The sequence below is a fragment of the Episyrphus balteatus genome, chromosome 4 (assembly GCF_945859705.1).
Source record: "Episyrphus balteatus chromosome 4, idEpiBalt1.1, whole genome shotgun sequence".
NCBI classification, from domain to species: domain Eukaryota; kingdom Metazoa; phylum Arthropoda; class Insecta; order Diptera; family Syrphidae; genus Episyrphus; species Episyrphus balteatus.
The window spans coordinates 67,297,592-67,322,894 of record NC_079137.1 but is presented as its reverse complement, the minus strand read 5'-3'; the positions used below and the strand labels follow the sequence as shown (position 1 = coordinate 67,322,894).

At 32.4% G+C, this 25,303-nt stretch overlaps 2 protein-coding genes across 2 annotated transcripts in view; both read right to left on the bottom strand.

Annotated features, from left to right (window-relative positions):
* Positions 1-786: 786 nt before the first annotated feature.
* LOC129919422 (uncharacterized protein K02A2.6-like) lies at positions 787-5,494 on the bottom strand. The gene has a single exon (XM_056000290.1). It carries the CDS (start codon positions 5,178-5,180, stop codon positions 909-911), a length of 4,272 nt encoding a protein of 1,423 aa, XP_055856265.1. The 5' UTR covers positions 5,181-5,494; the 3' UTR covers positions 787-908.
* Positions 5,495-7,314: 1,820 nt separating this feature from the next.
* LOC129920318 (protein naked cuticle) overlaps positions 7,315-25,303 on the bottom strand; it is an 80,166-nt gene continuing 62,177 nt past the window's right edge. The window contains exons 2-5 of the mRNA XM_056001659.1: positions 17,598-18,028; positions 11,935-12,675; positions 11,121-11,554; positions 7,315-9,020 (exon numbers count right to left, since the gene is read on the bottom strand). Of these exons, the coding sequence (XP_055857634.1) occupies positions 7,700-9,020; positions 11,121-11,554; positions 11,935-12,675; positions 17,598-18,028 (2,927 nt within the window). The 3' untranslated portion in view covers positions 7,315-7,699. The remainder of the gene's footprint in view (positions 9,021-11,120; positions 11,555-11,934; positions 12,676-17,597; positions 18,029-25,303) is intronic.

The following is a 25,303-nucleotide window of genomic DNA, read 5'->3' as shown; positions in this document are numbered from 1 at the left end:
CATTTTCTTTCAAATTTTGCTTTTTTTTATAAATCATGTTTTTGAACTGAAATCATGTTTTTTTTCATGTTTTTTTAAATTTCAAAATGGAAGCACTGACTGTTAGAACTTGTCTGTAAAAGCAGATCCCCTTTGTCCACTTTCATATTTTTTTCTCTGATGAAATTTTTTCTTATGCCCGTCGTACACCTCATGCGCTCAACGCATTCAACGCAAATTTAAAACCTTAAATTCTAATTGATGGTGCTTTCAATTATATTCAAACAACGAGTTTTAGAAAGTTGGAGATCGCTGCTAAACGAATTAATTAAAAAGTATACGTATAGTGGCGTCGTTTTTTTTTTAAATTATAAATTTGTTAAATTTGCGTTGAATGCGTTGAACGCTAGGTGTACGAAGGACATTACTCTTTGTTTGTGTAGTATTATTAAATAATTTATTAGTGTTATGTGTTTCAAATAAAAGACTTTTAAGTATTTTAACTTAAATATAAAAGAGAACTTTATTAAAAGACTTCAAGTATAAGACTGACTTAAAATAAACTTAACTATTAATACAATGTTGATGAATGATTGCAGTGCATGTGTGTTTGTTAATATATAAAGATGATAGAAAGTATTAGCTATAGTTGTGGTATTAGTATTATAAAGTTTATACCTTTTAGTTCTACTTTATACAACATCTCCCTTTATATAATTATTTTTTTTTTTTTTTTTTTTTTTTTTTTTTTTTTTTTTTTTTTTTTTTTTATGAAATATATTTGAAAGATATTTGAAATATATTTAAATGCATTTAGCAATTCAATAACTTAATTATAAAATTAAACAATTCAAATTTTCAATTTTAAATTTTAATAATTCAATAATGCTACGATTAGAAAAATGCCATTATATGTTACGAAAATTATTTTAATCAAACGCGAATCGACTCGGTGGCGCTACTGTTCTTCCGAAGCGAGTTACATAATCAGGCGTTGGAGTGAGGCTATTCGAATCACTAGAATGAGGTACATCTTCATTACTTTTTCCTTCAACGGACAATGATTCTTGTTGAATTTTTTCATTTTGAATTTGGTCACTATTTTCAGATGTAATTTTTTCAGCGTCAATTGAGGATCCCTCTAGGAGATGCTCCCTATTACGACGATATTCTGAACCATCATTTGAACTAATTATGTAAGATCGAGGCTCTTGGCATTTCTGCAAAACTATACCTGGTTCCCAATTAGAAATTGGAGTTTTCTTATAGAAAATATTTTGACCATCGGTCAATGTTGGTAAGGTCTTAGCATTTTTGTCATAGTAATTACGGGTCTTATTTTGCTGGAGTTTAATTTTCCTATTATGCTCATCAAGGTCAACATTCACAGGCTTTAAATTTTCATTTAAAACGGGAAGTTTTGTTTTTAATTGCCTAGACATTAAAAGTTCGGAAGGCGAGTTAATGTTTCCCTTACGAGTTGTCCTATAGTGCAAAAGAGCAACATATGGATCTGAATGTGTTTCGTGACATTTTTTAAGCATTTTTTTAATAGTCTGAACAGATCTTTCAGCCAATCCATTGGACCTAGGAAAATATGGACTTGAGGTAACATGGTCAATTCCCCATTTTTCAGAAAAATTTTTAAACTCCTCAGAGTTGAAAGGGGGTCCATTGTCACTCAACATAATGGTTGGAATTCCATGACGGGCGAAAATAGACTTGAGATGAGTTATGACGACATTACTTGAATAACTTTTATTTAATTGTGCAATCTCAATATATTTTGAGAAAAAATCGACGACCAATAAATACATACATTTATTGAATTCAAATAAATCCATACCGATTTTGAACCATGGAATAGATACAACATTATGAAATTGAATTGGTTCTTTTTGGTTTTTCGAGCGGTGGCGAATACATACGTCACAATTTTTTATGACGTTTAAAATGTCTTGGTCAATATTTGGCCAGTAAATTGATTGTTTGGCTAGATTCCTACATCTTTCTATACCCATGTGTCCTTCATGCAAAAGCATTAAAATATTATGGCGCATTTTTAAAGGAATCACTAGGCGATTTGCCTTGTACAATAGCGAATCTATTACTTCGAATTCATTTCGAATATTGTAATATGGCATTAACAATTCATTAATTTTAGATTTGTTGTTTGGCCATCCGGCTAAATGAAATTCAATGACTTTTGACATTACATTATCCTCTTTCGTTTCTTTTTGAATTTCTTCATATTTTGACTTTGACATTGATAATGGACGAGAAGAAAGAACTAAATTGCAATGAAGACTAATGTCTTTGTCAAATTCCGTTAGAGTTGCGTTTGGCATTGCAGCACGAGACAATGTGTCGGCGACATACATGTACTTTCCGGGTTTAAAAATAACTTTTAAATCATATGCTAAGAGTCTTAGCATAAATCGCTGTAACCGTGCTGGGACTTTATATAATGCCTTTTCGAAAAGAGGAACCAAGGGCTTATGGTCCGTCTCAACTAACACTGTTTTGCCAAAAACAAAAGCGTGGAACTTTGTACATCCAAATAAAATCGCGAAAAGCTCTTTCTCGATTTGAGCGTAGTTTTGTTGAGACGATGTTAGTGTAGCTGAGGCGTACGCGATAGGATTTCCATCATGAGAAATTACAGCTCCAACTGCACTCTGTGACGCGTCAACTGAAAGTGTCAATGGTTTATTGACATCGAAATAAGTTAGGACTGGTGTGTTGGAAATCAACTCTTTCAGTTTTTGAAACTCTTTTTCATGGTCATCGGACCAATGCCATTCTACATCTTTCTTTAACAGATTACGCAAATTTACATTTTGAGTAGACATGCCCTTTACGAATGTACCTAAATAATTCACCATACCCAGGAAACGTTGTAACTCCGTCTTGGACTTTGGCCTGGGTATAGCACAAATCGCTTCAACTTTGGATGGATCGGGACGAACACCATCATGACTAAATAAATGACCGATAAAAGTTACTTCAGTTTGACAAAATTTCGACTTTGTAGGATTAAATTTTAAACCTATATCCCTGGCTCTAAGTAAAACTAACTTTAATATTTTGTCATGCTGTTCTTTGGTCGTTGCATGAATCAAAAAATCATCTATATAAATTTCTAGGTTTGGAATATCACTGAACTGTTTGACCATTTCACAATGAAAAATTTCCGGCGCTGCATTTATACCAAAAGGTAGGCGCAAAAAACGACGACGACCGAAAGGCGTATGAAAAGTGCACAACATTGAAGATTCTTCATCTAGCTGAATCATCCAAAAGCCCGAGTTTGCATCTAAAACGGAAAAATATTTTGAACCACTCAAATGAGCTTTAAAATCTTCCACGTTTGGAAATTGAAAATGTGGGCGAAGAATCGCCTTGTTTAAATTACGCGGATCAAGACACAAACGTAAATTCCCATTGGGTTTTTTAACCAAGACAATAGAGTTAACCCACGGAGTAGGCTCTTTGACTTCTTTTATTACATTTAATCGTTCTAATCTTTCGAGCTCTTTTTTAAAATCCGACTTTAACGCGAAAGGAATTTTACGAGGGCAGTCAACTACCGGAGTGACATCACATTTAACTTTAAAATGGCACTTTTCTTTTAAACAACCTAAACCCTCAAAAACATCTTTAAAATCTTTTATAAAATTGGGCAAATTGTGAATATCATTTTCATTTTTAGAACACATTGCATTGACATTTAGATTAAATTCATCATTTTTCTTAATTAATTTCATTTCAAGACACGTTTTAAGACCTATAAGACACTTGCAATCAATTTCTACAATAATAAATTTGATTTTATAAACTATATTTTTATAAGTACAATCTAGCATGCAATATCCTAATGAATAAATTTTTTCACCACTAAACGTTATTAAATTTTGATTACTTGATTTAATATAATTACTAGATAATCCAAGTGTTTGTAGTTGATTGGCAGACATGACATTACCTTGAGCTCCTGTGTCAAGTTGACAGGAAATGTTGCAGTTGTTTATCTGCAAAGACACATGCCACTGGGGCTCATCTTCGTCATGTTGATAACGTGGTTGATTCTGGATCTGATGATGAGAATTATGATGACGTTGCTGGTTCTCGTTCTGCTGTTGTAGCACGCCAATAAACAATGATGACAAGACTGATTCTGTATCAGACACATCAGGCATAAATTCGATGTTGCGGACTTGAATATTTCTTGGGCACATTTTCGAAAAATGATCTTTACCTCTACACCTATAGCAAGTTACACCGATAGCTGGACATGTGTATTTGTGAACCTGTCCACAATTTTTACACAAATTCTTACCGTTCGATGAAGTGTACTGTGAACTCTGCTGATGATAGTTTTTTGGAACGGTTTGTTGTTGGCTGTGGCGTGAGTAGCGGGAATAGTTTTGACGATTTGAAGACGATTTTATATGAGACTGTGGTGATGACGACGATGACGTATTGGTTTTGTATGGCTGACGAGCTGGCTTCGAAAATTGACGATGATGAGGATGACGATGTGTTTCTGATGACGAGTTGTTGTTTTGCCTATGCAAAGCACCGATGAAACTGCTTGTTTGCTGGGCTTGCAATTGTTGGACGTGCTCTTTGTTGAGCTCCATGCTTCTGGATATTAGGACTGCTTTTTCCAAACTGATTTTTTCTTCATTGAGAAGTTTTTCTTTTAGATGAGAAAACTTGTTGTGAAGTCCACAAATGAATATGTCGCGTACCAAGTCCTCACGTATGCTTCCAAAGTCGCATGTCAGACTTAAGTTTTTTAGCGAAGTGACAAATTCATCTATGGATTCGTCTGGACCTTGCCGCCTGGAAAAAAATGAATATCTTTCCATTACAATGTTCACCTTTGGAAGAAAGTAAGCATCCAGTTTTTTCACAAGGGCATCGTATGTGATTTTATCCAGATCTTCATTGAAAGAATTGAATATATCCAGTGAATCAGGACCCATGTAATGAAGCAACAATGCTACTTTTCTGCTATCTGTTTGCTCCTCGAGACTAGAAGCACGTAAATAGATTTTAAATAGACTGAGCCAGTGCTTCCATGCGGCTGGCAAATTTGTGCTTTTTAGGTTTAGTTGTGACACCGATGATACAGGTGTCATTGCTGATGACACAGTTGTCATTGCTGGGGGCACTTCTTCAATTTTGGGCGGCATGAATTGCGTTTATACTTTTTTTTTTTTTTTTTTTTTTTTTTTTTTTTTTAAGACTTAGTGACACACACCTGACACCATGTTATGTGTTTCAAATAAAAGACTTTTAAGTATTTTAACTTAAATATAAAAGAGAACTTTATTAAAAGACTTCAAGTATAAGACTGACTTAAAATAAACTTAATAACTATTAATACAATGTTGATGAATGATTGCAGTGCATGTGTGTTTGTTAATATATAAAGATGATAGAAAGTATTAGCTATAGTTGTGGTATTAGTATTATAAAGTTTATACCTTTTAGTTCTACTTTATACAACAATTAGGTAAATCCGTTCCGTATCCCAAAAAATGTATTGACTCTCTACCTCATTTATACTTCATTGTTTTTCCAATTGAAGTATCCTTATAAGTATCCTTATAGTCAAGAACTTTATCACAGTTAGAGAATAAATTGTATCCATAAATTTATTTTGTACCTCCGATTCTTTTGCTTACCTACTCAATGAAAGCAAAATAACTAATGACCCATTTTTTATCAAACTTAGATAATTTTCCCTAATAAATGTCCAAACAAACCCTTTTATTCCATGAATTTTTTGACAAACAGAGGGGTTCCCTTTAATTTAAATGCATAGTTATTTAAGACCAAGACATTCAGAAACAGAATTAAAGTAGGGTTGCTTCTACTTAAATTTCTTCTGTCTGAGAAATACTTTTTCTATGCCACACGACATTTGGAGAGATGAAAAGCCAAACAATTTTCGCACAGTTTTTATCTCTCCGGAGAATATTCTTTTGAAAAGTCACTGTAAATTGCCAACGATGCATTTCTTTCACAATCAAAATAAAAACAAAACATTTTTTATATTGGTAAATTGGAAATCAGTCTTTTATTTAAACACAAAATTATTAATTAACTATTTCAGATTTGTTTTCTTTTTTTTTATGTAGCAAGAGATGTAATTATTTAAGTTTTGTATTTTTCATCATCATTTCGTTACAGTAACAAAAAATAAATTAAATAATAAAAAAAACTGTATTTAAATTAAAATATAAATGAAAAAAAAAAAATGTTAAGAAAATTTGTTTTCGTTTAAAAAAAAAAGTATTAACATTATTGTCTTATAAGAAGAAGAATTAGAAAAAAAGCAATATTACAAGAATGAATTTTATATAATTTAGTTTTGTATTTTCTTTTTTGTTTTTTTTTTTTGTAATGAAATAAAATTTTCTACCATAATAATGTACATTAAATATCTATTCATATATATAAACTTCTTATTCACAACATTTTTGTTTTTTTTTTGTATTTATTTTTTTCTATATTTTTTAACATTTTATATTTTTTAATGTATAATTAAGAATTTTCCTGCATTAAGTTGGCACAATTTATGTATGTATACCAATAGTCTAGGAAAATTTTGTATTTTATTTTTTTGTATTTTAATGTTTCAAAGTTTTTAATACTTATGTTTGTTTCATCCCTGTGTTTTAGACAAAAGTTGTACAGCAAATAAAATTTAAAGTTAGAAGTGTTTTAATTTTAAATTTTAGTTTTTTTTATTTATTTGGTCCTTCTTATCTAAATTTATGATGTTTAACGTCAAATTGCCTTCAACACAGGAGTGGTTTTGTTTTGTTTTTATTTTGCATTTTTCTTGTTTTTAATTTTTGTTTTTGGCCAATCATTTAGATATGCATTTACATTATTTAATTACATATACATATTTAAATAGTTACAATAAATTTATATTTATTTTTTATTTTTAATTAGTTTTTCTTGCATTGTACACATTGTTTTGTATTGTAGTTTGTATAAAAAAAAGAATTTTTTTTGCTTAAGTTTCTTAAAAAAAAGTTCGAAAGAGTATTATATGTTAATTTCGAAAAAGAAAAGTCATCCATTTTTAAGTTAAAATTAATTTAAAGTTAAGTAAAAAAATAATAAAGTTAAAAAAATATTTGTCAATATATAAAAAAATATTTAAATATATAAATAAATTATTTAATTAGTTTTTTTTTTCTTTTGTTTTTCCTTAAAAATTAATACAGCAAACTGTCATAATAAGCATTTGCGTTTGTGGTATCATATTGTGGAGAGTTTATTTGACATGTGTCATTTTTTTTTGCAAAAGACAGGAAATATAATTCTTGTAACTGTCATCACACATTCTAACTAATATCCATCATAAAAATCCTTCTTTGCATTAATATGAAAAGAAAAGAAGAAAAAATTTGACACATGTCAAAAAAACTTTACCACAAAACGATGATTACAAAAAAATCACTAAACCACCTCACAATAAGCACACTCACACATTCACAAATACAAAAAAAGCATACAAATACCCGTTTATTTCCATTACCCACACCATTACTTCCACCTGCTTCACAAATAGTTAACAACCTAACCACAATGTAGCAGCAGTAGTAGCAGCAACCAACTCTCTCTCTATGTCAAACTTAACTTTCTAAACTGTCAAAATAAATAGTTTTCTCCAACTTTCAAACGCAATCTATTACTCCTCCTTATCTTCAAAGTGATGATAATGATGGTGAATGTGCTCATGCACGTATCTATGTATTAACGACGACGAACTACTGGTACTTCGACCCTCATCAACACCACCTCCTAGACCACCACTGACATTACCACTAATGGCAGCATTTGGAGGAGATGGAGGTGGAGATGGTGTACGTGGCACCGTGGTAGATTCCTCATCTGACGTGAGATGAAGTAAATTTTCACATTCCAAAGGATCTCCATTGATTGGTATCAACGTCACATACTTGCTACTGCTGCTGCTGTTGTTGAGTAACTTCTCCGTGCTACTGGCACTACTTCCGGATGTTGGTTGTGCCGCCGCTGCCGTAGATGGCGCTACAATAGCTGACAATTGACTACGACGATGATGATGCATTTTCAGATTTTGATTTTGTGAATTGTGCATCCGGCGGATGTTCTCTTTGTTTCCACTGTTACGTCCACCATTTGTAGATTCTTGTTGTTGTTGTTGCTGCTGTTGTTGAAGTTTCTCTGTCAGTTTGGCAAACAATAAATTATCATAGTTTTTGACATCTTTCTTGCATTTTTCATCGACTCCTGCTGCGGCGTTTTTTAATAATTTACGATCACGTTCTGACAGCCATTTTTCTACATGCTCGATGGTCTGGTGAAATCTTTCCTGACTCGATAAATTCGGACTCATTGAATTTAACAGTGAAATGTTAAGTTTTGCAGCACTTTGACTTCCTGATGGCAATCGATGGTAACCATGAAATTGTGGTGAGTTTTGTTGACTGCTACTATGATGGCCGCCATTACGGAGAATTTTACTTGTTTTAATTTGTTGTTGTTGATTGTTGGCATCGATTTTTGGTGAACTTGTCATAATTGGTTGTACTGTTGCAACTGGCTGAGAATGTCCGACGACAGTTGTTGTTGTTGGTGGTGGTGGTGAATGGCTAGTTCCACCACTGCATATTGTTGCATGTAAAAAAGAATCATAACCACATAAATTCATTTTACTGTGAACGATGCCATTTTGGGCAGCTAAAACGGCTGGATTAATGGCCATTTGTTGATGGTAAATAGGAATGTGCGGTTGAAGATGATGGTGATTGTGGTTGTTTGCTTCGAGCTGTTGCTGTTGTTGTTGTGGTTGTTGCTGAGGCTGATGATGCGTGATGGCTGTAGGAGGATCGGTAATGATGGTTGTGTTGTTGTTGTTGATAGGAGTATTGTTGGTGTTGGTGTTGTTGTTCGAACTTGTGAGCATTTTCGATACCGTATTTGAACGATGCCGATGACGGATGGGGCTCACATTTGCTTGGGGTTTTCTAAAATGAAAAGAACAAAAATATAGAATAGTTAAGTAAAAATTGTTATTATTTGGTAGATTTATTTGGAGAGGTGAATAAAACATAAAATAATTTACAAGAAGAAGATAGATGAAAACAAGCAAAAAATATTAAATAAATACTTAAGAGCATTATATACACTATCCGACCCCTGAAACGTTTGTCTTTCTGTATACTTAACACTATTCTAGAGCTCATACCTCCAAACCAATCGATAAATTCTTGAATGTATTCAAAATCAAAATGCAATCAGAAACCTGTTTGATAATTGTTGGATATTTATTTTATTTTTGGGAAAATGGCGCCCAACGTGGAAAATATTTTCCTTAATTTTGCTTGTAAGGATAAGTTATTTAATAACAGACTGCAGGGATGACTAATTAAAACCCTGTGACATTATAATTGCTTGCTAAATTAAAAAATTACTGCTGGGTTCATTTTTGAATGGCGCCCAACGGACAAATATATTTTTTTTATTCTGGCACTAGAAATTTATAACCGATTGAATACAACAACATAAACCATTTGGAATTGTTGATAGGCAAAGATTGAATTTTTCATGTTTTTTTTATAAATTTATCAAAATGGCGCCCAACGTGAAATATTTTTTGTGTTTTATTTTAACAATTCATTTAAAATGAAATGTAACAATAAGTGTAAGAGTGGATGGGGACTATTCTCATAGTAGATTCGAACACTTTGCTGTTGGATTTTTACTAACCTTATGCAAATGGCGCCCAACGTTAAGCAATCTTTTCAAAACATTTATTTCAATGGATAAATATTACATTCAAAACTTAATAAGACTTGACCAATTTCTGCGACAACATATTTCTATTTGAGTACAATTTTTTTGGATTTCTTATTTTCTTTTTAATGGCGCCCAACGCACGAAAAATAGTACCCCATGGCACAATGACACACCAGAGGTCTGGGTTTATAAAGACGTACTTACTGCCTTTTGCAAGGCATTGCCAAAACCTCCAAGACTACCATTGTCAAGAAAAAGCGCATCATTTTTGAAAATATTAATAATTTAATTTAAATGGCTCCCAACGTGAAACATGTTTTCTATTCTACGATGTATTGAAAACAAATTTCAAGCAAAAGTACTTAAAAATGAAGTTAAAATATATTCATAAAGAGGTTTCGGATATTTAACGTTTCAATTTCAGGAAAATGGCGCCCAACGTAGAAAAAAATCGCTTTACTTTTCAAAAAAAACTATGTGGAATTTGATATACAATTCCTGTACAAATCTTATGAAGCACCAGCGCCAATTAGTTCTTATTACACTCATTTTTCTTATGTTAAATTGGCGCCCAACGTGAAACATGTTCTCTTTTACACGATTTATTGAAAACGAATTACATACAAGACTTCGTTAAAATAAAAGTAAACAATTATTCACAACGCAGATTCGGATATTGAAGGTTTGAATTTTAAGAAAATGCCAAATTGCTGTTTTTTCTAAGTGCTGCTTGATTTAAAAAAAATGTATAAAAAAATGGCGCCCAACGTAGAAAACATGATTTTCTTTTTATTTCTAATAACAATTGAAACGGAACTCAATACTACAGAAAATATATGAAATATCTGCACTAACTTTTTGAATAGATTTAAAAGTACATTACTCCATCAAAATGGCGCCCAACGCGATATAACGTATTAAGATTTCCACATTTGTGCGTAGTAAAATTTTGCAAATAATATAGTTCCTGAAACCTGTACCTGCAGAAAATAATAAGGAAAAATTAATTAGATGCTTTTGAGCTTCCATAACTCTTACAAAGAGATGAAAAGACTAGTTTAATATACACATTTTAGTAGAACTTCAATGGATGCTATCTTATCTATGATTTCTATTCAACAGCAGACTGAATTCCAGCAAAAGCATTTTTCAAACAAAAAAAAATATAGTAAAATCAAAAAGACCATAAAGACACTACACAAAGTAAAATAAAAGAAATAATTAAATTAAAAAAAAAAGAAAAAAAATAAATAAACAAAAAAAAAATAGTAAAAACAGGGAAATCATCGCTCTCTCTCTCTCTTTTCCATCATCGACATTATCCTTACCTATTCGATTGAAAACACAGTCGATTCTTCTCCATACTCTCTCGAATGATATCAATCAAATCGTTACGATTCAATGCATTATTCCAGCACTCTGCTGTTGTTGATGCTGCGTTTGATGTGTTATTAACCTGAGCCTGAGTATTATGACCACCTCCACCACTTCCACCAACCATCACCCCAATGCTATCAACTACATCCTGACTCGGATGTTCCTGCTGATGCTGATGATGATGATCAGGACTACTTGTTTGTGTATTGTTGTCTGTTTGATGTTGATGATGATTATGGTGTGAGTCATGATGTTGTTGCTGTTGATGATGATGATGTTGTTGGTGTGACAGTGTTTTTATAGAATTATTCGCTCGAATTTTCCAACACGATTCATTTCCAACAGAAAGACTTCTTTGACGGGATTCATGACAATGGTCCTGGTACTAAATAACATAAAATGTAAAAATAAAAGAAAAAACAAAAAATAAAATAAAAAATAAATACAAAAATAAAAACTCAAAGTAAAAAAAAAACAAAACTAAAACAAAAAAACAATCTCCACAAAAAACATCAACACAACAACAAAACATTTTTTTTAAAGGTTAAATCACAATAACGATTTTTCAGAGAGGCGTTGTTGCTTTGACAAAAATACATGAATACCGGGATTAAATCTCATGTTTTTTCACATGAACTGAGTTTGTCTGTCATGTCAGTCAATAGAAAGTAATTAAAGTTTATTCAAGTATATAATTCACACCCTCTTTTAACACTTATTGTGATTTAACCCTATTAAAACTGTCAAAAATTAACATATTCTCACCTTCTGTTTTCGAGCCTTGCGCAACATCTTCACTCGCGTCGATGCTTGTTTTAAGTACAATTCAGACTTTTGCTGTTGCGTTAAACATCCCTTGCATTCGTCTTTGAGATTCGACATATTTTCGTAGATATTTTCATGTCCACCACCACCAACACCACAATTGACATCCAAATTACTTTCCACTTCAACTAATGGTTGTGGTTGTGATGGCTGTTGTGGTTGTTGTTGTTGTAATTGTAGCTGTTGCTGACAGCATTTTGCTTTGCTAGAACTATAGGACTTTTTGACCGCTTCCTTTTCACTTGTACTATCATCATCTTCGTCATCAGTTTTAACCAACTTCCTTGGTCTATAACGATGCTGACGTCTCGAATGACCACCACCACCGCCCCCATGATGTGTTGTAGTTTGCTGACTACCATCTCTAGTCGAATGGCCAACGACTGCTTTCTTATTGTACTTTGTTCCAGCTGAGGCAGCAGCTGCGGCAGCGGCAGCAGCAGCCGCAGCTGCCTTTGATTTACCCTCGGGTGAGACAGTAAGACGAACATTTATCGTTTTACTACCACAATGTGGCACCACAACCGACTTGCCAATGGATTCGTATATCGTATAGACAATGCCAACGATGTCGTCCTTGGTAATTTTCCCATGATGCCCATCTAAGTCGTAAAAGGTGAAGGAAAATTGCAAAGGTTGTGATGATTTGCCACCCTCAACGGACACATCACATGTGAATTCCTGCAAAAACAAAACAAAAAGAAAAAAAATATGTTAGGAAACATGATGAAAAAAACTACTACATTTTTATTGAGGTCAAAAACAGAGGAAGTTGTTAAAGAATGAAATTGGCTTTGAAAAGAACATGGCCATCATCAAAAAGCCGTATGTATGGATGATGGGATCGGGATGGAAAAAATATATATATATATTTTAATGACGTATTTAGTTTTGCCTTGAAGTTTCAATTTATTACTCTCTCTGAAGAAGATTAAATCTTGATTCAAGAAAAAGAACTTAATTATAAATCCTACTTTGTATTGTGACTTGTGAAGAAAAAAATAAGAAACAGATTTATTGTTCCAGGAAAAACAGATGCTATGAAACATTTATGATAGAATTAATTAATTTTGTTTGAATTTTATTGTTTAATTGGCGCCCACGTGATATCATTGCGAGGACCCTAGTTTCGCAGACTTGGATACAATGATTTTTGTTGGAATTCATTTCATGAAAATGGCGCCCAACGTGAGAATATTGTTAGGTTATTTTAATCAAATAAACTGTAAACACAGAATTTAAGAACTAGATAATGCGAATATTGGTTGTGTGGTATCAGAAAATCCGTGCCATATTGACATATTGAGAACATCGCACTTCAGCTGGCGTCCTATATTTTTTTGAGCTATAATGAGTATACATTGCTGTTGGAATTGAAAAATGGCTCCCAACGTAAGACCATATTTTGCGACTTTTTTGATGCAAAAAAAAGGAAAAATGGAGGTGTACACTTGATTTGCGAGACTGTTACTTCTGAGGCACAATTAATTCATGCTTGAACTTAATTCATTTAAAGAAAATGGCGCCCAATGTGAGAAAATTCAACTGACGTTTCATTTGCCTAAATCAATACTAAACACAAACCCGCAAAATGCTAATATTGCCAATAAGGCAAGGGTATTTGTCAGTCATTTCAATTGGAATATCATTGAATAAACGACTTGGAACACCTCTGAGAGGAAATAAGCTTACAATTTTGTTTAATTTTCAGCATTTTATCAATTTGGCGCCCAATGCGAAAAACTCCTTTATATTCTAATGACTTTTATGAACAACAATATAAATGAAAATTCTCAGATTTTGTTTCCCTAAAATACTGCTCTCTTCACAAAACTGGCGCCCAACGTGAATCATTTCGTGGTTATGAGTTACTGACATTAAGAAGTTCATTAAAATGGCGCCCAACGTAAAATATGTTTTATTTGCTCTCTTAGTATGCAAACCTCTAGCAAAGACTTCTTATGGCTTAATTTAATATTAATAATGTTATAAAAATGGCGCCCAACATAAAGCCTTCAAATTCTATTGAAACTTTATTAAACTGTTTTAAAGACTCAATTCATTGTTAAATAAATCAAAATAGCCTCTAAAACAATTTATCAGAAATGTCAAACTTCCATTTATCAACAACCAAAATCAGAGAACCGCCTTTATTTAGTTTTCTCACCATAACTCATCATCTATACCCATCATCAAAAAATTGATTTATATTTTCAAATCACGTATTGTGTACTTTGAACTTTTCAACAAAAATATTTCAAAACAATCCCCCAATGTTTCAATGCCAAATAGAAATATTTTTTAAGAATGTTTATTTGAAAATTCTGCAACTTCGACCGACCGACTAAATTCCCCACAGTCATAGTCAGTTGTATGGTAGAAAAACAAAACAAAACAAAAAAAAAAATATGCGTAAACATTTTTGTTGTTTGCTTTTTATTCTTTTGACCCCTATAGCGTAAACCAAGGTAAATATACAACGAAACAAAAGAAAAAGAATACTTTTTTTCTTCTCCAGACTGTTACAAAAAGTTTTAAAACTAAGTAAACAAAATAAAACCACAGGATGGCTACATAAACACACACACACAGATCATTGCTAGTCCTCTCAATCAACCATCAGGCGAAACTATTTTGTGAGTAGGAAGAAAAAAACAACAAAACAAAAAAACAAAGACAAACAAAAACCAGGGCCAAGATAAACATAAAACAAGGTTAAACAAATAAAACAAACGTCAAAGAATCGTCTTTTTATTGGTTTAAAAAAAAAAAAAAAATTTTTAACCACACTTGTGTTGTGTGTGTGTGTTGAAAAATGGTCAAGCAACATTATCCCGCAAAAAAATTTAAGAAGAACATTTAGACCATAAAATGAAGATGGCTTGTTTTATTTTTCTAGCTGATGCCTTTTAACAATTTGTTGATTCAATTTTGGATTCCTCTACTGTGATTTTCATAAAAGAGCAGGGGGCTTTATCTCAACACCGCATCACTTCCTGGAATCGCGCAAGCAAGCAGAAGAAAAGTATCAATCTCTCAATAACTCCCAAAAGGTGACAGCGGGTGGGTTTTAAAATGGCACAGCAGAGCTACAACAGAGCGCAACGAAATATATAAAGGCGCTTAAACACACCAGAATAAATTTTATTATATTCACCTTGACAGTTTGGCGAGTGGGTGGTAGGTATAGGTATGGCACCTCTTTTTCCCGGATAGAGAGATGGGACGATTGCGGGAGAAATGGGAGCATTGAATTTATTGCTGCACCACACCGCGGGAAAATAAAATGCTCCATTAAGCATTGAGAAAATCCCCCAGGGAGTTTAGCAGCATTTTCCAATCCTAGATATATACTTTTAAGAGATATTTCTTGTAGAGAGATGGGGCCCGTTCTGAAATACCTGGTATCCAAGCATCCATAAAAAAAACCTCTTCTAATTTCGTGTTGTATCCTTGAGTTAAATATATGTCTTCTTCTTTATTTAAGCTTGTATTTTCTTTTTCTAAGGGATAAAACTTTTACTCCTATAAACATTGTATAGCATAGTGTCACAACGATGACAACAAAAAAGACGACAACGAATAAAATTTCGTTGACATTTTGTTTTACATAGCATATTTTTAGGCTCTGGTGCTAATTTAAAAGATTTTCATCTCAATATTGCGAACGTCGTCGTTGTTTGTCGGTCGTTGTCATTGCTGCAAAAAAAAAAGATGGAAGAGGTACCAAGGAGTTAAGGGACTATAATAATAATTTCGAAAGCCTACACAACGCACATATTTTCTTTAGGGATGAATTGTAAAACATTAGGAAATGATAAGGATTCACGCGGATTTGTTTGACAGTATAATAAAAATGAAAATCATAATAACAATAATGAACATTGGAGCGAAACGAATTTTTCGGGGTAAATTAGAATTACCCCTTTAATACTCCTATAATGTATAAAATGTGAAAGAATATGATGCGAGAAAACAGATTATTTCAAGATGGTGTTTTTGACAGTATTTTTTTTTTACTTTTCTTCATGTTAATTTGACATTTGGATGATTTCACACAATTAATTTTTTTTTTTTTGGGAAATTAAAAATAAGTATTATAAATTAGAAAGTTAAATAATTAAGAAAAATGTTTTTTGTTTGTATTTATTTTAAGAGAAAAGTGACTGTTAATTTGGAGATGTATATACGGTAGAATGAATTTTCATTAAATTTTATGACAGTTAGGTGACAGATGTCTGCGAGTTATTAAAAAATATACAAAGAGAGATTATTATCATTATCATCGTGTTTTCTTCAAAAATTAATTAGGAAGAACTTTTGAACTTTGCCTAATTTTTCGCAAAAAAAAGAAGAATTAGATTTTATGGCACTTGCCATCAGGAGAAAATTGTGACAGGAGAATGACAATTGTTTTCACAGTTTTGATTTTTAATGTTTGAAGAGAATAAGAAGAGTAATTGAAAGAGGTAAATTTAAACATTGACAAATCTAGCAATTAAAGTAAAGAAAGAACTCTCCTCGACAGGAACTGAGAAAATTTGTTGATCTGTTTGTGGAAGCTTGTAATCAACAATACTTATCCGATTTTAATATAACTCTGTGAAGACAAGTATTTTAATATGGAAATGAATATAAGCTACAATTTTTTTAAATGTTGGTTCAACTTATGGAAAATGTTGCCGTACCGTGCCATTTTCGTCTATATCTATATCGCAGATGACAAGAACAAAAAACAAACGCTTAGGGACTACAACACCAATACGAGTTTATAGGTGTTGTAGTTACTTTCAGCTCATTTTCTGTCCGTTTGGACACTGTTTCGAGTACAAACGGGTAAGGTAAAATGCACTTTAACAAATTCGATTGAGGAGAACGTAATTGATGCGGAGAATTCTGAATCAATCCAGCAAAGTCGTCTAAGTGTTGTAGTCACTTTCAACTCATTCTGTGTCTCATTGTTTTTTCATCTATATCTATAGAAGTCGTTAAGAGTTAGGTAATTCGGTACAAAGATTCCTCATCAAGGACTATAAGAAATAAACAAATGCCTAAGGACTACAACACCTACATCAGTTTATAAGGTGTTGTAGTTACTTTTAACTCATATTGTGTTTGTTCGCTCATTTCAGCGAATCCAAATGGGTAAGGTAAAATGCAGTTTATCAGCTTCGATGGAGGAGAACGAAGTTGATGCAGAAATACTGAACCGATCCAGGAATGTCGTAGGTGTTGTAGTCACTTTCAACTCATTCTAGGTCTGTTTGGTCATAGTTCCGAGTCCAAACGGGTAAGGTAAGATGAATTTTCTCAACTTCGATTTAGCAGAACGTAATTGATGCACTCTAAATATCTTCGTATATAAGTGTTGAGATCACTTTCAACACATTTATTTTCTTAAGTCGGTGTTTAGCTGGGGTTTAGCTTAGGTTCAATGTCCATAAAGCATAAGATAGTTAAGAAAATGCTGAAAAAGTGTGGAACCTCATCTTAACCCCCGAAATAGTTGAATTAAAAACTTTAACCAAGGTTTAACCAATGCTAAACCACGATTGTACACCTGGCCCTAAGAAATTCACAGAATGTCAAATATTTTAACTTACTTCTAAATGTATCCGTTCATCTTTTCCCTGTTCCACCGTCGCCGGTGCATCTCCACCGCTGCCATTTTGTGTTTGTCCACCACCATTTACATTAACCGATTTGCAATGTTGTTGATGATGAGTTTTACTGCTACCGTTTTTTGAATTTTTACTAAGAACATCTTTTGGTGTGCTGTGTTGCGGTTGATGTGACGAAGGATGATTAATGTGATGTTGATTCTGTGAATGATGATGTTGTTGTTGGTGTTTGTGATGTTGTGACGCAGATCCGGCTGGTGATGTAGCGGATATTATATTAACTACCGGTGATTTTAATGGAATATTATTCTCTCTATCGCTAACTAGAAGTAAATCGGGTGGCGCACTGCAGGATGATGGTGCTCTAACTTGATGATACATCAATTCTTCAGAATCTGTTGTGCATTCTTGAACTGAAATGATAAAAAAAACATAAAATAAATATAAAAATTAAGAATGTGGTTTGGAAATAAAATTCATGATGAAGATATTTTTTTGGAAACACATTAAAATTGAATTTCATTTAGCACCGTTTTGACCTCTTATTAAAGCTTTACGACAAAATCGAACTCTAAAAACGACCGTTTAATGATTTTTTCGTATTTTTTCCCTCATTTTATTTTCAGAGAAAAGGAAATTGAATAATTTTTTTTTTATTTTTTTTTTTCTTCTAAAAGTAGATATAACATCCATTTGGTTTGCAATAAAAATCCACTTAGGCTAATATAAACGAAGGCGCGGTTATAGCTTTCAAGTGGTCTGTCATTTACAACACCCCCTATCTCATTTTCTCTCTCGGATTAAAATTCGTATAATAAAACTGTGGAGAAAAAAGTATAAATTGAGAAAACGAAAAACAACCTAACTTCGTAATGCGCGGCGACGATGAACGAGTATCGAATGGAAAATGCTGTTTTTTACTCGCCAGTAACGTTAATGGAATATAAATTTTCAAATGCAACCAAATGAATGACAAACGAAGCGCCTCCTTACTTTCTCCCTTCCCCTTACCCCCCAAATCTAAACTACTCTTCGACGATATTGGACGATTATTTAATCAAATAGTTAATTGAATTGTAATTTGATGCGTAGTTTTTCTTTTTTCAATGATTTTCTTGGATTTTTTTTTTTTCTTTGGTCGTCTTGATTTTTTCACTTATCATTAAAATCAGTTGTTTCAACAAATGTTGGACACAAGTTAGTCTTGCATACCAAAATCTAACCGCCACGGCACCGGGAAACTAGTTTTCTTTCAAAAGCAGGAAGTAGGTACGTAGATTTTATGTGAAAACACGAAAAAACTACAAAGCGTTGGGCGCCAGTTTCACAATCAACACCCTCTAGGCAGTGCATGTTTTTTCATAGCATATTCTTACATCGTTTAGGTTTCCAATGTTGAACACTTAAATGCCACTTAATCGACGGTGAAACTGCCCCAGAATCTGTACCAGGCAGTTACAAGGTTAAGCAGGGACTCTTTTTTGAACGGGTTTAATTTAGGCTGTCCCACGCCAAAGACGACTCAAAAACATCACCAAAAGAATTTTTATATGAAAAATGTTGAAAGCCGAAACGTCGACGTTCAGGTGTTGAGTTTTTTTTCATACAAAAACGCTGTGGGCGGTGGTTTTTTTCGTCGGTGGTCGTTGGTGATAGGTTTCAGCTGACAACAGCGTTTTTATATGAACAACTCCAAGGGCAGAAGTTTCTTGGAGTTTGCGATTTCTTTAAGACGCTGTGCATCCAAAATTTCACACCTGAACGTCCACAATTTGAAAAACGAAGATTGAAGCGTTTTTTGACGGTGGTCAAATTGCATTCCAATATTTTGTAGAAAAACACTATTTCGTGCTTATTTCCTGCTTATTTCGAATTCTGAGCTTCAAGACCAATAAACTAATGAACTGGGGAAAATACAAAAAAATTCCCTAAAGAAAAGTTTTTTGACATTTATGAGGTGAATGGGAACACAAAGAAATGTTATAAATTATACAAAAGAAAGAAAAACCAGAGTTGTAACGAGTTTCTTAAAAACCACTTGAGGTCTGAGCTAAACACCAATGGACTATTTAGGTGATGAAAATACAACCAACAAAATTCTGAGTTTTTGACACTAATGAGGTGAAAATGTGAACAAACAGAAATGTTATAAATGAGACAGAGAAATCAAATAACCAAAATTATAACAATTTTTTGGAAAACCACTTGAATTTTGAGAACCCAACACCAATGAACTAATGAAGTGGTGAAAATGAATACAAAATTTACCACACTCTTATAATCTGCTACAGAAATGGTACTAAAATGTATTGTAAGAATCTTTTTGAAACACTAAAATATTTAAGTGCCAGATAAAATTTCAAAAAAGACTTATTAAATTCGCTTAAAGTCCCACCCAACATGAAAATTCACCTCCTTTGAGGTGAAATAATATTTCTCATTTTAATATCACAAATCTCTTCGTCTATGTTATCATCATTAATGGATATGATTTCCCATAAAAACTTGAATTATCATATCACTTTGTACTTGTCTTCAAAAAGGTCAAAAGCTTTTAGCGTAATTTATTTTCCAAAAATCAATTATTTATCAGTTTAAAAAATTACCCCCTAAAGATATGACCTAAAATAATGACCCTGTGATATCTTTTCTACTTAAAATATACTAAATGAAATCAACTCACAAATGCTAATTTATTTTTTTTTGTTTTTGTTTAACCGCGATTGTGAGAGAGACGATGACAAAAGACTTAAGTATAATACCTACTTATTCATACCCCACGTAGAGAGACCAAAAATACAAAAAAAAAAATATCTATACTAAAAGGAATAAATATCGAAAAGATATTCAAATTTACCGCCCGATGAAATAAAAAACTTAAATACCGACCACCGCCCCTCTTTTCAGTCCCTACTTTAACAAAGCGGGGGCAATGATGGCAAACACTTATCGAAACTCCACAAAGCCACAAATGGTGTGTTAAAAAAAAGCCGCCGCTACCGCCGCCGGCCGTCACTTCGCCGTGTATAGTGTTTGTGCTGGCCGTGTCGCCGCGTCGTTGTCGATATATCCGACCACGAACCTCACATATGAACCCAAGTCATTACTTCTACTACTATATTCGAACCGGTATTTCGAATTAACGCCAAGCGTAATTAATTTCCGTCTTAAACCAGTTCCCGCACTATAACACATAAAAGAGAATTCGCCGCATTTTACGAGAATAGATTTTTTGTATACCAGCAACAAAAAAATTATTTATAAATCGATGGAAAAGGCTACAAAAAAATTTAAAAACGCGCACCGTATGCCGCCACCACTTAAAAGATTATAACCGCTCGCTACAAACAGCTGCCGCCACCACACCGCCGCCGCTGACACGCCTGAACACCAACCACTCATAGACCATAGGTGATTCGCCACATACAGTGCGATTTTTTTTACTTTCTACACCACTTGAATCTGTTAGACAGATATTTTCTACAAAAGGGGCCGTCATCGTCAGTGGCAAAGCCGCCTGCTGTTATCGATGACAGTGGCACAGCTGTTTTTTTGCGCATGCAATTCGATAGAGAGTAAGTTGCTGCCCACAACTAACAACCGACGATCGAATAGATTCGATCATCTAGTTTTAAGCTAGCAATACATTACGGGCTCAGTTTTTTTTTAGTTTTATTGTTATACAATTAGTAGAACAGTTTTTTTTATATTCATTACATCTAACAAATTACAGCATTCCTTTTTTTTCTAATCTTTTTAACGCCCGCCGCCATCGCCACCGCCAACAACGACGCTCTACTTATATCGATCTAAATAACGATCATCGTCGGCGATTTAGCGCAACAAGGCAGTAAATTAATCGATCAGTTTTTGTTTTGGCGCGCAAATTATTATTATTGTTTTTTTTTTACAATATAACAGTTTTTTTTTTTTTTCTTTCCTTTGCTTACTATTTGAACTAGATCTAGATAAAAATGTGTGATACAATTACTAAATAGTTGTGTTGTCGGTGACACACAGAGTGACGTTAGCGACGGCGCACAGTGTGGGAATTCGCGAATTTAGCGGAATAAAATTAATAACGCTTGCATTTTAAATTTTGTTGTGGTTTTTTTTGTGATTAGTTCATTGAATATGTGTATACAATCAAATGTAATTCACATTTTGGTGATATTTTATTTAAGTTTTTGTAAAATGAGCTTTGAAGTGACAGGTTATTTTCACCAAAAAGTACTTTTTTTTGAAAATCATAATTTACAAAAAAAAACTTTTGAGGAATGATTTATTGTTTAATTTTATGACAAATATGAATAAAATAAAGAAAAAAGTTAATTATTGTCAGAATTGACTAGGTTTTTTGCAAACCGATATGTCAATGACGTTGTTTATGAACTAAAGAAACTATTCTCTAAAAGGCTACTAAAACGTACAAGATACTATTTCAAAGGATGTTTTAAATTATGTAGCTTTATTTATGCACAATCAATGTTTTTTTTTAAATTGGTAAGTGTTCTGTCACGAAATTTTTCTGCCATACATTATCAAGGATACCAAAAATTAAAAGAACCTTAAAGTTCCTGTCGAAAAAAAATCAGTTTAACTGGAATAGACAATTTGTTTTTACCAATCGTGTTATTTTTGTAAAATAAACAGCCAATTTGAATTTATTTAATTGTTTTTACTATATGTTTTGTTTTTAATGTAAACAATTTCACCCTTACTAATTCCTTTTTCCACTTTTTCGCAAACTAATTTCATATGCAGTTGAAATTTCTTCAAAGCTAAATGAGTCTAAGAGGCCTTGTACTTTCTTCTCCTTCATTTTTTCACAGCACTCATTAAATGATTTTCTAGGTCGTAAAATATTTGCTGTGGTATTACTAAATAGCCACTGAGCCAGGAAGCATTTTTGCATTCAAAGCTTTCACGGTTCCTGTTTTTTGACCATAACTGATCTAACTTAAAACAAGTTGTGCTCACAGACGCTTTTAATGATTTAACTGCTTCTTCAGAAAACCAAAAACACTTAAAACAAATGAAATAACTGCCTCAAAGCGCTTAATTTTTATTTTTGAGACCCAAACATCAAATATTTCCTTCTTTGTTATTTGGAAAGACATTCTTTAAATTATATAATACCGAAATATTTTGTAATTTAAAAGGATAGTTTGCTAATTATTCAAATAACATACCACATTATAAAAAGACGAAAATTAATACTCCACAGTCATATACACACAATAACAAAACACAGCACTTATAACAAGTAAAATTAATTTTAATACCGATTTTCAAAGTATCAAATATCAAATTTTGTGAAAAATACGCGTTAAAGGCACTATTGCTCGAAAAATAAACAATTGTTTTTTTTTTTAATTAATTTATTTTTATTATTATAATTGGAACACCCTTTATCAGATGTAATACTTTTTTTTTATTAATTGATAGTTTTCGTTTTTAATTTTTAATATAACTTAATTCTTTTTTTTTCTTACTGTTAACTTTGAATTTGAACACCCTGTATTTTTATTGGAACTATTTTAAAATCAAATTCACAAATTTTTTGAACACCCTGTGAAATAAAAAAAATTTCTAATTCTATAACATTCTTCTTCTAACAAAATACCAAAAAGTTATTCGATTTTTACGGTATGCCATCATTTTTTTTTTGATGGTCATTTAGAAAAAAAAAAATATATATCATAACAAAATTGGGGTGTCAAATTTTAGTGATTCTTGATAGATAATAAATCAAGCTTTGCATTGAATATTGTCTCTAAGCGGAATAACGCGGAATAACTAAAGTTTTGCTCTAACAAAGGTACAAAAATCGAAAAAAAACACATTTTTTTAACTTCAATCACCAAAACAAATATGTAAAACACCCTGTGAAATAAAAAATTACTTACATAATTATATCTTGATATTTAGAAAATATAAAAAAAATAAAACTTTTATTAAAACGCACACCAAACGCACGAGAAAAAATTAAGAGCAAAGTAATCTCTTTCACCAAATAAACAGAAAAAAATCGCCAACTGCAACTTCGAAGCTATTTTTTTTTTGTTTACATGATCCCCACCTATCAATGCTTTTGTTATCACTTTCTACAATCTATTAGCTTTAATAAAAACCGGTTTTGGCATCAAACAAGACAAGTCATTTTTCGAATTAAATTCCGCTAAATTCGCGAAATCCCACACTGTGCGGCGGCTGCTGTGTTGACTATAGACATGGCAAAGGTGGTGGAGGTGGCGGTGGTGGTGGCAGTGATCGGCATTTAAGACAGCAATGTGTTGTCAGTTGAATGTTAAGAGATCTTTCTATATATATTTCACTTTTGATATACATGACTACTTAGTGCATATCGATGATCTAATAAATTTTATTGGTGGACATGCCGCTCTGGCTCTATAGTAGATCTATAAGAAAAAAATAAAACAAGGCGCAGTGTGTGAAAATGACGTCAATTTATTGATTGCGTGGGGAATTTCTTTCTTTTCTATTTGGATTTTATACAATCGTGTAGGTGGAATGTTATGTTTATAATGGCTCTCATGGGGGATGTTATAAATAGTGAATAGCAGATTCTGATTTATAATATTGTCCGTGGTATTGTCAGTTAGAAGTCAAATGGAAATTTAAAGGTTAGATACTATGACAAGGCAAAACAGTCGATGATATCAGACTAAAGGTTCTACCTGGGCGCCACTTTTATGTTGTTAATGCGAATCAACATCATTTATTCGTAACAAAATTGCCAAGAGTTGAAAGGCTAGAAATAATCATGAGAGGAACAGAAGAACAAGATCAAAAACCAAAAGATTGTTGAGAAGTATAACAGTTTTCCTGTATAACAAGCGATAAACGTTGCAGGATGAGCCATCCAGCTTTTTAAAAAGTGGAAGCGTAAAGGTCAGAAGGCCAAATTTCTGAGGATAACACAACCAAGACTTTAAGTTAGGTTATTAAGGATGATCTTGATGCGTATAACAGTTTTCTAGTAAAAAGGCACAATGACAGAAAATATGGAATATTGTAAGAAAATTATACGTTTAATGTAAGGTTTCACTCCTCATAAATTCTTATAATGTCATTAAAGTCTTTAAACTACAAAATTAAATTAAAAAAAAATAGTAATAAATGGCGCCCAACAAAAGTGAGTAAAAAGTAAAATCATTTAAATGCACTTCTTTCCGAATAAAAACAACAAAGTTGCGGCTATACCTTATTATAAATTGTTTTCAAATACTTAATTACAATCTTTATACCTTACAACAACGCCTATGGCGCCACCATATGAGGCACATATAAAAATTTACAATCAAATTGCCTCTTTCCAAGTATTTTTACCCCCTAATGGTTGTATGGTATAGAAAACACATTTTTTCTCAAAACATAAATATTTCTCTGAATTTTAAATCATAATAAACTCTCAGTTATTAAGCCTATCTATCATATTATCATCGTGTCTATTATAAATCTCAAAAAATGTTTTCTAGATTGCCTATATTCGACGAGAAGTGTATTTTACGATTTCTTGTTATCGTATACAAGTATCGTAAATCTATTTAAGAGAAATAAAAACATAGACCCAAAATGACATTAACAGCAGCCAAAAATGAGCTTAGTTCAATATTACAAAAAAAAAAAGTATCGAAAAACAAACCCAACAAAAAAAATTAATG

Bases quoted from the DNA above. Each gene is read 5' to 3' on its own strand.
- LOC129919422 (XM_056000290.1), bottom strand. From the start codon at position 5,180: ATGCCGCCCAAAATTGAAGAAGTGCCCCCAGCAATGACAACTGTGTCA.